The sequence below is a fragment of the Tupaia chinensis genome, unplaced genomic scaffold (genome assembly GCF_000334495.1).
Source record: "Tupaia chinensis unplaced genomic scaffold, TupChi_1.0 Scaffold000354_1, whole genome shotgun sequence".
Classification (NCBI taxonomy): Eukaryota; Metazoa; Chordata; class Mammalia; order Scandentia; family Tupaiidae; genus Tupaia; species Tupaia belangeri.
This window is the reverse complement of record NW_006159849.1, coordinates 7,073,909-7,089,473: the sequence shown is the minus strand read 5'-3', so window position 1 is coordinate 7,089,473 and position 15,565 is coordinate 7,073,909. Positions and strand designations below refer to the sequence as shown.

General features: G+C 43.6%; 1 protein-coding gene across 1 annotated transcript in view; it reads right to left on the bottom strand.

Annotated features, from left to right (window-relative positions):
* Positions 1–1,686: 1,686 nt before the first annotated feature.
* Positions 1,687–15,565, bottom strand: part of FXN (frataxin) — a gene marked incomplete at its 5' end in the record, with an annotated part of 17,398 nt that continues 3,519 nt past the window's right edge. Inside the window, 3 exon segments of the mRNA XM_014589337.2 lie at positions 1,687–2,508; positions 7,430–7,527; positions 12,771–12,891. Coding sequence (XP_014444823.1) covers positions 2,358–2,508; positions 7,430–7,527; positions 12,771–12,891 — 370 coding nt within the window.

Genomic DNA, 15,565 nt, shown 5'->3' with positions numbered 1-15,565 from the left:
GTACATAAAAGAAGGGTCAGCCTGTGGTCTGGTGGTTAAGGCAGCTGGATCCCACATAGCTGACTGCAGTTTGAGTCCTAGACTCAGCGGTGGCTTGAGAAACATGCCAAGGAAGTATGTATGCGCACTCCAAATCCTGAATGCAGGGAGAAGTGGAGAAGGGACTGCTGTGTGACTATTCCCCATAGGGCATGACTTCTCATTTTCTTTCCCCCTTGCCCCTCTCTATCTCTCTCCTGGGAACACATGTGCCCTCTGGCAAAATTAATGAAAAAAAAAATGGTATGTTTAGTAAAAGTAAATAGTCTCGAAGGGCTGTCCCCCTTGCCCCTCTCTATCTCTCTCCTGGGAACACATGTGCCCTCTGGCAAAATTAATGAAAAAAAAATGGTATGTTTAGTAAAACTAGTCTTGAAGGGCTGAGCCACAAGGAGCCCACTCCCTACCTTCCATTTTCACACTCTGTCAGCTCCATCGCATCTCACAAGTGTATGCAGTGTCTGGTAGGAGAGGGCCCTGTTACTGAGTTCTGAGCAAGGGAGGAACAATGGCATTTTCCTCTGAAGCAAGACACAAACACACAGACATGAACAAGCTTGTATAATTTTATTTATGGTCTCACTGCCACTGGCTTACCGCACTTAAAAATTTCCAGCAGCCTCAAAAATTTTATTTCTGAAGAAAGGAAATATTTATAGCATTTGTTTAGACAAATAAATTTTACGGTTTTATTGTTAAGGAGGTTTTTTTTCCCTTTATAAAGGAATGTATTTTTGGCTCACCCGTTGCACACACTTTCCCTGCATATTCATATACACTTGTCGCCATCTTTCTTTAGTAATGAAATAATAGGACAGGAGCATGGTTCAGGAGTTAGAGCGCAGGCCAGGAAAAACTAAGATGAAGTAATATGGTGTAACAGGCTACCACAGTAAGGGCACAATAAAGGATGACTGTTACTTTACTATGAATCCAGTTATAATTCCAGTAAAGCAATACCAACAGTAGATGCAGTCTATGGCTTAAAGATGTTCACTGTCATCCCCACCTCCAGTGGGAAGTAAAGCTGGCCTGTTAGGCTGGCTGACAGGCACTGAATATTGGAAATCAACTACATTCTGGGCATTCACTTAACAGTTGGGAAAACAGAGGTCCAGGGAGTTTGTAAAATTTGCCCAAGATAGACAAACACAACTGCAGCTGGGCCAAGTCTAGGACCAGGACTCCTTTTTAAAATCAATACAAATCTCTCTTTCATTTATTAATACATGGCCCTTCACATGTACAAAGCACCGCCCCAGCCTGTAAATACACTAAGCCACTCCATTTATGGAAATGGCTTCTTAAAATCTCTTCTTGTCTTTGGGAGATTATGCATTTGCAAGCCCCTACTGTAGCAACTGATTCTATATGGACCTTAAAACTAAAAAAAAAATTAAAAAGAAAGGGAAAAATAAAGGGCTGGCCTTGTAGCCTAGTGGTTAAGGGAGCTGGATCCCACATGGCTGACCCTAAATCCTGGCCCTAGTGGCTTGAAAAACCATGCTGGGTGTGTATGTGCATGCCCCAAATCCTGACTGAATGGGGAAATGGAAGAGAAGGAATTGCAGTGTGACCATGCCCATGCCCAGTGGGCAGTGCTTTCTCCTCTCTTTCTTTTTCTGTATGGTAAGTGAAAGACCCTCTGGCAATGAAAAAAACAAAACTAATCAAAAAAGTACACACACACACACACACACACACACACACACAGACACCTGTACAGGATGTGTACGTGCACATATTTACGGATATATGGGAGCAGCAGCACCAGGCCTCTCTGGATAACTCAGTCACAAAGCACAAATGAGCAATGGCCTTCCCGTGGGAGTTGCCTCTGCACTTCAGTGCGCCAGTGTTTATGCTTTGTAAGAGGCCTGGGAAAACGTACATGCTACCCTTTCAAGAGTCTCATTTTGAGACAGAATGGTGAGGTCAGCCAGCTGCTCTTCATGTAATTTTTTAGTAAATCCTTCAAAGAGTGAAGAATGTAGACACTTTGTTTCTCTTCCTGGAATTTTTCCTTCTTATTTTTCTTTTTGTAAGGTTATTATCGTAAAGTATGGGGATACGACATTATAAATGGTAAGGAAGGATCATGTGAGAAAGGAAACCAGGCAATACACTCAAAAAACCTCTGTAGAAATAAAAGAATCAGGGCTTGGGGCAGGGTGGGAGGTGACACGTTCTTTCCACATAGCTGTTACACACCATGCGACTGTCCTCAGAAGCAGGCACAGGACAAAACTGACACCTCCCTGCAGCAGGCGCTGAGGTCTTGGCTTGACGGCTTTTAGTGTCCTTGAAACTGGCGGGCATCAAGTGCCTTTTCCAGAGTAGGCCAAGGAAGACAAGTCCAGGGTGGTTTTTAAGGCTTCAGTCAGCTCCGTGGACAGCAGCTCGTGGAGGGATATGCCATCGTGAGAGTACACCCAGTTCTTCCCCGTCCAGTCATAGCGCTTGGGTCCACTGGAAGGCAAATGAACACTCTGTCAGTCAAGGATGGCCTTTCAGAAGAAGCACTGATTCCTACGACCAGCAGGTGATGTGGTGGTTAAGGCGCTGGACATTCCCATATGGCTGACCATGGTTCGAGTCCTGGACCTGGTGGCTTGCTTTCTCACTTTCCCTCTTTCTCTTGCTCTCTGTGTATCTCTCTGGTCAAATTAAAATAAAATGGATGAATGAATAAAAGTAAATAAATAATTCTTAAAAAAAAAAAAAAAGGCACTGATTCCATAGATGCTGCCTCCAGGCAGTGGGCCATTAATTGACTAGAGTGAGGCTCTAGAAAGTAATACTTAATGAGATGTAGATCTGATTTCTTGTCTTAGGGCCGTTCTGTGTGATTTAGACAGGATCACACTGTATCATCCAGGTTGGTCTTGACCTTATGATCCTCCTGCCTCAGCCTCTCAAGTAGCTGAGAGTAAAGGCATGCACCACCATATCTTCCTATTGAAGAATAATTCCAGGGGCCAGCAGGTGGCACGGTAGTTGAGGCGCTGGACTCCCACATGGCTGACTACGGTTCAAATCCCAGACTTGGTAGCCTATTTTCTCACTTTCTCATGCTCTGTCTTTCTCCGATGAGCACAGAGGCCTGATAGCAAAATTAAAAATAATGATAATAATAATAAATAAAATTGAATAATTCTTAAAAAATAAAGAATTATATAATTAATGATTCCCAAGACCTGGAAACATGTGACTTTTATGGACAAGTTTCCACCTATCACATTCTGGTCTCTTGCTTTTCCTACCTCCCATGTGAAACCTGCTGCGTCAGAGCAGTGATTGTACAATTACGGCATTTTGTACAGTGACACGATTTGTGCCTTACCTACTGTTCACTATTGAAATGACATTCACACAGCATAAAATGAGCCATTTAAAAATGAACAGTTTGGAGCCAGCAGGGCACGGTGATTAAGGTGCTGGACTCCGAAATGGCAGACCATGGTTCAAATTCTGGACCTGGTGGCTTGCTTTCTTACTTTCTCTCTCTAATGAGTACATGTGCCCTATACCGAATTATAATGAATAATAATAACGATAAATAAAATTAAATAAAATATTCTTTTTTTTAAGAAAAGAATTTTATTTCTTCTTCTTCTTCTTCAATTTGACCAGAGATAGACAGAGAGTAGAGAGAGGGAGAAGAGAGAGAGAGAGAGAAAGCTAGCCACCAGGTCCAGGACTTTAACTGTAGTTGGCCGTGGGCGAGTCCAACACAACCACCACGTCACCTGCCAGCTCCCTAAATAAATAATTCTGAAACAATAATAAATAAAAATGAACAATTCAGTGGCATTTAGTACAACCACTACCTCTATCTAGTTCTAAAACATCTGCATCACCCCAAAAGGAGGCCCAGGACCCAGTAAGCAGTTATTCCCCATTCTTTCCTTTCCCAGTCTGACAATTAACTATACTGTTACTGTTAAAAGTATTATTCTGGTGCCGGTCTACGGACTAGTAGTTAAGGGAGTGGGACTCTACATGGCCAACCATAGTGTGAATCCTGGCCCCAGTGGCTTGAAAATCACACTGGGTGCATGTGCATGCCTGTCCCCTGGCAGGAAGAGCAAAGGAAAAAGGATTGTGGCATGATCAAACCCCAACGGGGGGTACTTTTCTCCCTTCCCCCCTTCTATTTTTGTCTCTCTCTGGTGAGTGCACATGCCCTCCGGAAATTGAAAAAAAAAATATTGTTCTTGGGGTCAGCAAGTGGCCTAGTGGTTAGGATGCTAGACTCCAACATGGCTGACTACAGTTTGAGTCCCAAATCTCACTGGGCGTGTGTGCTTGAAAATCTCACTGGGCGTGTGTACGTGCATCCCAAAATCTCAGGAGGAGAATAAAGAAGAGATTGCAACATGGCCATCCCCTCTAGGGGGTAAATGATCACTTTTCCTCTCTCTGTCTCTCTCCAGCAAGCATACACACCCTATGGCAATAAATAAAGAAATTGTTCTTTATTCGATTTTTAAAAACGTACCAGGGAAGGAAGCTTAGAAGTGAAGCATCTTTTGGGGAGCCATCATGGCTGATATTTGTGCCCTGCTCAATATTTTTCAAAGTTGCCCATTCCCAAAGGTGATTGCTAGTTTTAAGCTGAGCCTCCCAATTTCTTGACCCAGTTCCCCTGGAGGTGAATGATAAGACTGTATAGGTCTCATGCATAGCCACAGTAGAACAACTGTTTGAGGCCAAAGAGAATAGTTTGAGAATAGTTTACTTGGCTCATGTGGGTTAAAACCCTCCTGCCACCAGAGAACAGTCTAGAAAGTAATACAGGACCAGCGCAGGCAAGTGGTGTGGTGGTTAAGGGTGCTGGACTCCCACATGGCCGACTAGGATTTGAGTCCCAAACCTGGTGGCATGTTTTCTCACGTTCTCTCCCTCACACGCATGCTCTGTCCCTCTCTGGTCAAATTAAAATAAATAAATAAAAGTTAAAAAATAATTCTTTTTTTTTTGGGGGGGGGAGAGGATTTCTTTGCTATAGGGCGCGTGCATTTGCAAGACAGACAGAGAGAGACAGACAGACAGAAAGCGAGAAATCACCCTCCGGGGGGAATGGCCATGCTGCAATCCCTTCTCTTCCATTCTCCTCTCAGGATCTTGGGCACGCACACACATGTGCCCGGCATGAGTTTAAAGCCACCGGGTCCAGGACGCGAACCATGGTCGACTACATGGGAGTCCAACGACATAGCTATTACGCTAACTACTGGTCCCCCAAAATAATTCTTTAAAAGAAAAAAAGGAAAGTAACACAGGACCAACCTGGTTACACAGTCAGTAGCAAACTGAACTGCAGTGCTGGAAGCCACATGGCTGATCACGGGTTTGGATCCCCAGTTCGACCTGCAACACACGGCATGTGTGTGCACACCCAAGATCCTGATGAAAGGGATCACAGTGTGATGAGATCATACCGGAGGTGCTTTTCTCTGTCTATCTCTTGGTCTCTCTCTTGATTACACGTACATGCTCTCTATCATGAAATATTGGATCATCTAAAAAGTCATGATGCATTTTTGTATAGAAAAACGTGAAAAAATATGTCATGACTTTCCTGACAATTCAATATAAAAACACATAAAAAGGAATACAATCTGCAACTGAGGGTCTCACTAGAAAGGACAGCAATTTCTAATATTGTTTTTGCTGAACTGTACCACACCTCCTGGACAAGTCTGGTATGAAAGAGTTATAATACCCTAATTATTCTAAGTAAAGAATGACATATTACAGCACGATAAATAGTATAAATTTTTAAAAGTTATCATTATTATTATTGTTTTTAAATTTGTTAGAGGGTACATGTGCTCATCAGAGAGGCACAGTAAGAGAGGGCAAGAAAGAAAGAAAGACAGAGAGAGGAAAGTGAGAAAGCAAGCCTCCAGGTCTGGAGCTCATACTGTGGCTGGCCATGTGGGATTCCTTAACCACAGGCTACCTGCTGGCTCCCTAAACAGTATTTATATATATATAATTTAACTTAATTAATTAATTTATTTTATATGACCAGGGAGGGACAGAGTAAGAGAGACAGAGAGAGAGCGCTAAACAGTATTTATATATATATAATTTAACTTAATTAATTTTTTTAATATGAACAGGGAGAGACAGTGTGAGAGAGACAGAGAGAGGGGGAAAGTGAGCAAGCAAGCTGCCAGGTCTGGGACTTGAACTGTGGTCGGCCATGTGGGAGTCCAGCACCCTCAACCACCACGCCAGCTGCCAGCCCTTAAACAGTATAATATTAACAAAAAATGATGTCAACATTATGGGGTAGGGTAGGGGTAGGGGAAGGGTAAGGTTATAATTCTTTTTTTTTTCTTTTTTAGAGAGAGATTTTTACTATAGGGCACATGGGATTGCCAGAGAGACAGAGAGAAAGAAAATAAGAAGTCACCCCATCACCCCTCCCCCCACACAGGGGGGATGGCCATGCCACAATCCCTTCTCCTTCATTCTCTTGGAATTTTGAGTATGCATACACAAGTGCCCTGCATGAGTTTTAAGCCTCCTGGTCTGGGACTTGAACTGCAGTTGACTACATGGGAGTCTAGCAATGTAACCATTATCTGCTGGTCCTGGGTTCTAATTCTTTTTAAATACAAATAACATTCAGCTTTCAAAGCATTTCATGCTGGTTACACATGGGCCTTTTCCAACTTATAGTTAATACGTTCTCTTTGGAAGTGCCAAAGGATGGCCCAGGAAGGTCATCTGAGAGGTTTTTCTGTTTCTCTTGCTCTCTTACAAGCACTGAGGCAGCCATGCGCCTAGGGCGGCTCTCCCTGCACGTTCTCAGTCTCTGAGAAGTGGTGCCGGCTGTCTCCAGGGCAATCTTTCATTCCTTCACATTGAAATCAATGAAAAAGGCAAGAGGGACTAAATGCCTGGAGTCACAACTTTGACACTCCTGGACCTGCACAGAGGACACCACCCGATTCTGTAAAAGGCACTCAGCTAACCCTCAGCTGAGATGCTTGACACAAGCGAGAGGTCAAACTTGAACTTGCTTCGAAGACAAAGTGCAATTTGCTTAGACACTGCAGTATCAGACATGGCTTTTCCAAAGGCAGGGTAATGATTTCATGGGGAAAGACTGTCTAGGCTGGGTTCGGAAAAGCTGTAAACGCATCCCTTGAGATCTCATTAACACCCTGATGCCTGCCCACACTAGTTAAGACAGCAGCAGGGAGAAGTTATATAACCAGAGCCAAGTGTCCCACTGAGAACGAGACGCGCTGTAAGACTGAAAAAAGAGTCCCTTGCACAAAATCTGACACCCAAGGATGATGCCTTGTAAATGACCCACAGTGTCACGTGTCAGAGTACAAAGATGACAGATTTTGACTTCTGAACATACCTGGATGGAGAAGATAACCAGATTTGCTTGTTGGGAGTTTGCTTGTTGATCACGTAGGTTCCTAGATCTCCACCCAGTTTGATTGTTAAGACACCACTCTAGGGTGTGAGCGTGAGTGGAAAAAATATGAAGAAAATAAAACAAAGCAAAGTTATCAACTTTGTCATAATGGTTTGCAAAACTTTGCATTTATACCAGAACATATATACCCCAGAAAGACATGTCTTTTAGTGTTTAGAAACAGGAGCTCTTGGGCCAGTAGGTGGCATGGTGGTTAAGGCAGGGGATCTCACATGGCCGACTATACAGTTTGAGTCCTGGACCTAGTGGCTTGAAAACATGCTGGGCACGGGGAATGGAGAAGGGATTGTAGCATGGCCATTCCCCTGGCAGTGTGATTTCTGTCTTTCTGTCTCTCTGGTGAGTACATGCACCCTGTAGCAAAAATCTCTTAAAAAAAAAAACAAAAAACCAGAATCATAGTGTGACCATCCCCCGGGGGGTGACTTCTCACCTTCTCTCTCTCTCTCTCTCGGTCTCTCCAGTGAGTACACATACCCTATAGCAAAAAAGTTAAAAAATAAAAAAAGAAGAGATTGTGCTTTCTTTATTCCAATGAATCCATCAGAAGAGGCTTAATCATAACCATGTTAGTATCTATACAGTGCTTTCCCTCTTCCCCAGGAGGTCGGCCAGGCGAGAGTGGTCGTGAAGTTCAGTGTTAAGTGACTTGTCTGAGAGCGAGCAAAGGTGACGCTGGCTTGTTGCCCTCAACTCCAACCAGGACATACTAGAAGACGTTAAAAAATGGAAGCATCAGAGACCAGCAGGTGGCCTGGTGGTTAAGGTGCTGGACATTCCCACATGGCTGACCATGGTTCGAGCTCTGGACCTAGTAGCTTGCTTTCTCCCCTTCCCTCTCTCTCTCTCTGGTCAAATTAAAATAAATGAGTGAATAAATTAAAAAAAAAATGCAAACATCAACTTTATTAGGCTCCCATGTCAACCCGACCATTGAATACAATTCATTACGAAGAAAAGAAGGAAAGAAAGAAGCATGCAAACCTCCTGTCTTAGAAAAGCAGCAGCTTCGGCTCTGTCCCTAGGAGGCAGAAGTGCCAAGTCTGGGTTTTTATTTCCAGGTCCTTCCCACGCATCTCACAAGCTCCTCTAGGGCTTTCTTTCCTCTAAGGAGCCTAGCCATCTTCAAAAGACCATTTGGTCCATCTCTGCCTAATAAATGCTCATTTAAATGTGAAAACATTCTTTCAACAAAGAAGCCCTTTACGCTCAAGGCCTGCATCTCTTTAGAATAACAGGAAATTAAAGGAACATTTACAGGGTCAAGTTCCCTGAATTGGAACTGTGTAAGTAAGGGGGCCTGGCTGTTCCCATCCTGTGAATGACCTGCAGAGATGTGTGGTGGCCTTCTCTGTGCATTCTAGTGCTTCTTTCCAATCAAGTGTCACTGAAGGATTCTTACCACACACCTGTATCAGCACAAAGGGCTGTCCGGATGCTGGAGGTGGCAATGATAATGACCGATAGGCATGGCATGGTGGTTATTAGGGTATTCATTGTTATCATCATTATGTTTTTCTTTTATTGCGAGACGGTGCATGTACTTGCCAGAGAGAGAAAAAAACAAATAAGAAAGAGGGGCCAGCAGGTAAGGTTAAGCTGCTGGACTGTCTTATGGCCGACTGTAGTTCAAGTCCTAGACCTGGTGGCTTGCTTTTTCTCTCTCTCTGCTGAGTGCACGTGCCCTATAGCAAATTATAAATAAATAAATAAATAAAATCCTTTTAAAAAGAAAATAATTAAAAACAAGAAGAGAGAGAAAGAAAGCACCCTCCAACGGGGCATGGTCACTCTGCAATCCCTTCCCCTCCATTTCTCCATCCTGTAGGATTCTGGGTTCACATGCCCGCATATGTTCCAAGCTACTAGTGCCAGGATTGAAACTGCAGTCGGCCACTGGGGATCAGGATTCTCTATTCTAGGGGCCAGCAGGCGGCATTGAGGTTAAGGAGGCTGGACCCCACGAGGCTACCTCTGCATGCAGTTTGTGTCCCAGACCCGGTGGCTTGAAAATCACATCGAAAACGTGTGCATGCATTCCCAAAATTCCAAGAGAATGGAGGAGAAGGGATTGCACCCTCCTCCCCGCCCCCCCCGGGGGGTGCTTTCTTACTTTCTCTCTCTCTGATGAATGCATGACCCTATAGAAAAACCAAAATACACAAAATATGTAAAATATTTAATTTACCATTCTAATTATTTTTAAGTGTTCAGTGGTGTTAAGCATATTTACATTGTTGTGTGACAGATCTCCACTTTTTAAAGAATAATTTTTTAATTTTTAATTTATTCTTCTATTTCTATTTGACCAGAGAGAGAAAAAAAGTGAAAAAGGAAGCCAGCAGGTATGGGACTTGAACCATGGTCAGCCATGTGGGAGTCCAGTGCCTTAAGCACCCTGCCACCTGCTGGCCTCCAAATCTCCACTTTTCTTTTTGGAGGGGGGGAGAGGTTTTTGCTATAGGACACGTGCGCTTGCCAGAAAGAGAGACAGAAAGCAAGAAATCACCCCTGAGGGGGGATGGCTACCTGCAATCCCTTCTCTTCCATTCTCCTCTCAGGAGCTTGGGCACACACACACACACACACACACACACACACGCCCAGCATGAGTTTAAACCACTGGGTCTAGGACTTGAACTGTGGTTGACTACATGGAAGCCCAGTGACACAGCCATTATGCTAACTGCTGGTCCCAAAATCTCCACTTTAAAAAAAAAAAATTTATATAGAATATATATGTGACATATATAATATAAATATATATTATCAAAAATAACAATATAACTATGTTTATTTTATATATAGTTGTTAGAGGCTGTATGTGCACCATTATATATAATACATAAAAAAAATTATATAATAATGTAATTATGTATTTATTATCATCTAATACTATTTAGTATGTAACATATACACTATATATATTACATATATTATATAGATAATATAAAATATATTATATAAGATGTATATATTATAAATATTGCTGTTGTTATAGGGTGTGTGTGTGCACCAGAGAGACACAGAGACAGAGAGAAAGAGAGGACAGTGAGAAATCGCCTCTCGGGGAGATGGTCATGCCATCTTCTCCTCCATTCTCCTTTTGGGATTTTGGGCACACATGTACCTGTGCCTGGTGTGTTTTTCCCAAGCTACCAGGCCCGATAATGCACCCTCAATGGCTATTCCTTATTTATGAAATACACAAATTGGTTCGCACCTGCAGGGCTCTAATTAGGAACTCACAGCCCAGTGTGAGGAGAGAGCATTTCAAAGCACTTCATCACAAGTCTCAACCATAGAGAAGGCCAAGGCCTACTTTTAGCTTTCTAAGTCTACATTTGAGAATTTGTTAATTAGTAAATGATTTCCCTCCCTGGTGAGTAGAGTGACACTCAGGGAATATGGATTGGCACCTGTCTCTCACAGGAGTGGGCTACAAACTCCGGAGCACCCAGCAGCCTAACACTCTTCAAAAAGCCACTCTAGGGTAGATTTCAGGAAGGTTCTGTGACCCACTACCAAGCAGATTTTGTCACCTCATTTAAATTGATTCAATAAGGAACCGTGAATCCAGCTACTAGAATATTGGCACATTTGTTTCTGATGAAGCATTCACGCAAAGTACTTGGGTCAGATGGGGCCTCCCTCACCCCGTAAGAACAGATTGCATGGGTGTTTTTGTGGCTTGTTGATCCATATTTGCATGCGTGGGCAGAGTTTAGCCTGAGACTTGGTTCCCATAGCCACAGACCCTGTTCGGGAGAGAGGAGGCCTATCACGTCCCCACCTCTAATCACTGCATGGATGGTCAAGTTGGCAGGCCAGTTTGTAAGGTCTCCATGCAGCTCAGCCCTCCAGGACTGCCTGCATAAGACCTCTTACAAAGTCCTGCTCCAACATGGCTGCATTTTCTGCAGCTGCTACCAATCACTGGACCCACCTGGAAGGCACGCGATCCTTTCCTGCCCCACTGTCCCTATTTTTGCTAAGTTCCTCTCTGTCCTTACAACCAGGCTTGACAGCTTCTCTAAGACTTTGCTGCTGCTTTACCATAGGGAGTCCCTTCTCCATCAGGGGCCCCCACAGCAGCCTTCAACACTATTTCTAGCACTTCAGTCTGACAGCTGGATTGTCCTGAGTAATTCCATCATTAAACCAAAATGTACACAGGTGACATTTCCTGGTAGTAATTAAATGCTGTCAAGAGGATTAATCTCTGCAGGGAATTTTCTCCCACTGGCAAACAAAACAAAACAAAACAAAACAAAACAAAACAAAACAAAACAAAAAACAAAACAAAACAAAACAAAACAAAACAAAACAAAAATCAACTTTGAAGACTTAAATAATTCTAAATGCAAAGGTGGATCCTTGCTCAAGGCTGCCATCTGGTGGCTAGTCAAGCGAGACCAGCTCTCTATTAAGATCTGGATCTGATGGTTCAGACAACTGGGAAGTTTCCAGTCCACCTGCATAATAAAACAGAATGACCTGGGTAACTTCAAAAACTCCAGGGCTCTGGGAACCAGCAGTTAGCGTAATGGCTATGTCGCTGGATTCCCACATAGTCAACCGCGGTTCGCGTCCCGGACCCGGTGGCTTAAAACTCCAATGATCCTAAGAGGAGAATGGAGGAGAGGGGTTGCAGTGTGGACATCCCCTCGGGATGATTTCTCGCTTTCCATCTTTCCAGCAAGTACACACGCCCTATAGCAAAAATCTCTCTCTAAAAAAAAAAAGAAGAGAGAGAACTAGTGGCAAAGTTTCATACTCCCCATGCCTCCCTGATTTACCTTCATGGGCATGGGTGAAGCTCGAGAATCTGTTTTTGTTTGTTTGCTTTTGTTTTGCCACTGGGCACATATGCTTCAGGAGAAATACTGAGAGAAGGAAAGTGAGAAATCCTCCCAGGGAGATGGGCACAGCTTAACCCCTTCTCCTCCATTCTCCTGTCAGGATTTTGGGCACGCAAGTACATGTGCCCAGTGTGATTTTCAAACTACAGGGTCCGGGACTCAAATCGTGATCAGTCATCTGGAAATCTAGCACCTTAACCAGCACATCACCTGCTGGCTCCAAGAATCTGTATTTTTTAACCAGAAATGAGGCTCAGACAGGCTGAGTGACTTGCCCAGTTGTTTGGTCCTGCTCCCAATCCCATGCTGCTTGATGATTAATTCTGCTGGAGAGGAATTATTTTAGAAAACAAAAATTCTTAAGGATAAAACAGAAAAATTAAAATATGCTGAGGTACCCCAAAGGAGACATCGTAGTCGTCAAACATGTAAGGCTTGTCCGCAAGGTCTTCAAAAAACTCTGCTAAAGAGTCCAGAGTTTCCTCTGCTAGTCTTTCATAGGTGGTCTCGTCTAGAGAGCTGCAGGGAAAACCAAAACATACAGTTACCAACCACTCCATGTTATTAATATCAAGTTTACACATGTATTTATGTATGTTAGTCATTGGAAAAGTCATGATGCATTTTCACATAGAAAAACATAGAACAAGGGAACCAGCAGTTAGCGTAATGGCTATGTCGCTGGACTCCCACGTAGTCAACCGCGGTTTGCGTCCCGGACCCAGTGGCTTAAAACTCACGCCGGGTGCATGTGCGTGCGTGCCCATCCCCCCTGGGGGGTGATTTCTCTCTTTCTGTCTCTATGTCTCTCTCTGTCTGTTTGGCGAGCGCACGCGCCCTATAGCGAAAAACCTCTCCAAAAAAAAAAAAAAAGAAAAACATAGAACAATATGTTATGACTTTTCCAGTGAATCAATATTTTCAGAGAATTTGTGTGCTTGCCAGAGACAGAGAGAGACACAGAGAGAAAGAGAGTGGGAAAGGGAGAAAGCACCTCCCCTAGTGGGATGTGGTCATATCACAGTATCTTCTTTTCCATTTTGCCAACCTGTTGGAATTTGGGGCGTACATGCACATGTGCCCAGAATGTGTGTGTGTGTTTTAATTTAATTTATTATTATTATTTTAAAATTTAATTTATAGGGCACATGTATTCATCAGAGAGAGACAGAGAGAAAGGGAAAGTGAGAAAGCAAGCTGCCAAGTCTGGGACTCACACTGTAGTCAGCTATGTAGGAGTCCAGCATTTTTCAAGCTGCTGGGGCTCAGATTTGAACTGCTGTCAGCCATGTAGGATCCAGCTCCTTTTCATTCATTTTATTTATTTATTTAAATTTTATTCATTCATACATTTTAATTTGACCAGAGAGAGACACAGAGAAAGAGAAAGAGAGAGAGGGGAAGTGAGAAAGGAAGTCACCAGGTCCGGGACTTGAACCGTGCTCAGCCATGTGGGAGTGTCTAGCACCTTAACCACCATGCCACCACCTGGGATCTAGCTCCTTTAACTACTAGGTTAGAAGGTGGGAGATGGCCACACCTTAATCACACCAGGTGTGTGTGCTTGTATGCCCAAAATCCTGACAGAAGAATGGAGGAGAAGGGATTAAGGCGTGGCCATCTTCCCTGACGGCTTGCTTTCTCATGCTCCCTTTCTCTCTGTCTCTCTCTGGTGAGCACACACTGGGTTCATGTGCATGTATGCCGAAAATCCCAACAGGGTTGAGAAATGGAAAAGAAGATATTGCAGCATGACCACGCCCTGTGTATTCTTTTTAATATACAAATGAAGCACCTTGCATTTTTCACTTAGTATGTCTTGGAAATTGTTTCATATGAGCACATATGGGCTTTCATGCTATTTTATGTGTTTTTTTTTTTTTCAATAAGTCTCCTTCAACTGAATATTGAAGTTGTTGCCAACATTTTAAAAATTATATGTTGGAGACATTTTTGCTATAGGTCATGTGTGCTTGCAGGAGGGACAGAGAGAGATAGAGAAACAGAGAGAAATCACCCCCCTAGCAGGGATGGCCATGCAGAAATCCCTTCTTCTCCATTCTCTTCTTGGGATTTTGGGCCATATCACATGCATCCAGCATGAGTTTCAAGCCTCTGGGTCCAGGACTCGAACTGCAGTCGATCATGTGGTAGTCCAACGATGTAACCATTACCCTATCTGCTGGTCTTGCCAACTGGTTTTTTAATTCAAATTTATGTTGGAGGGGCCAGCCCTTTAGCACAGCAGTTAAGGGATGTGCAGAAGGAGCCAGATTCCACATGGCTGACCAGGGTTCCACTTCATACCTGATGGCTTAAAAATTGTGCGGGACATGTGTCGTGTGTGCCCAGGAACCTGAAGAGATGGAGAGTTGCTGTAAAAAGGACTATGGCACGACCAGGTCTTGTTGGGGGTAACTTCTCCCTCTCTCTCTCATATATGCAGACACTCTCTGACATTAAAAAATAAAATTTATGTTGTATACACCACAAAGTGGGAGAAAATATTTGCATACATGTATCTGAAAAAGGACTCACACAGATTATATAAAGAATTACAAAGAGACCAGCAGTTAGCGTAATGGCTATGTCGCGGGACTCCCATGTAGTCGACTGCAGTTTGAGTCCCGGACCCGGTGGCTTAAAACTCACGCCGGGCACGTGTGTGTGCGTACCCAAGATCCCGAGAGGAGAATGGACGAGAAGGGATTGCAGCGTGGCCATCCCCCCTGGGGGGGGATTTCCCGCTTTCTGTCTCTCTGTCTGTCTGTCTGGCAAGCACACACGCCCTATAGCAGCAACCTCTCAAAAAAAAAAAAATTACCAATACCAACAAATGGCATTATGGTTACGTTGCTGGACTCCCACGTAGTCAACTGTGGTTCGAGTCCTGGACTTAGTGGTTTAAAAAACTCATGCCAGGTGCATGTTCATGTGTGCCCCAAATCCTGAGAGGAGAATGAAGGAGAAGGGATTACGATGTGGCCATCCCCTCTGGAGGGTGATTTCTTGCCTTCTCTCTGTCTCTGTAGCGAATGTATGTGCCCTATAGAAAAATCTCTCTCTAAAAAACAAAGGGGGCTGGCAGGTGGTGTAGTAGTTAAGGGCACTGGACTTCCACATGGCCAACTAAAGTTTGAGTCCTGGACCTGGTGGCTTGCTTTCTCACTTTCTCTCTCTCTCTGGTAATATT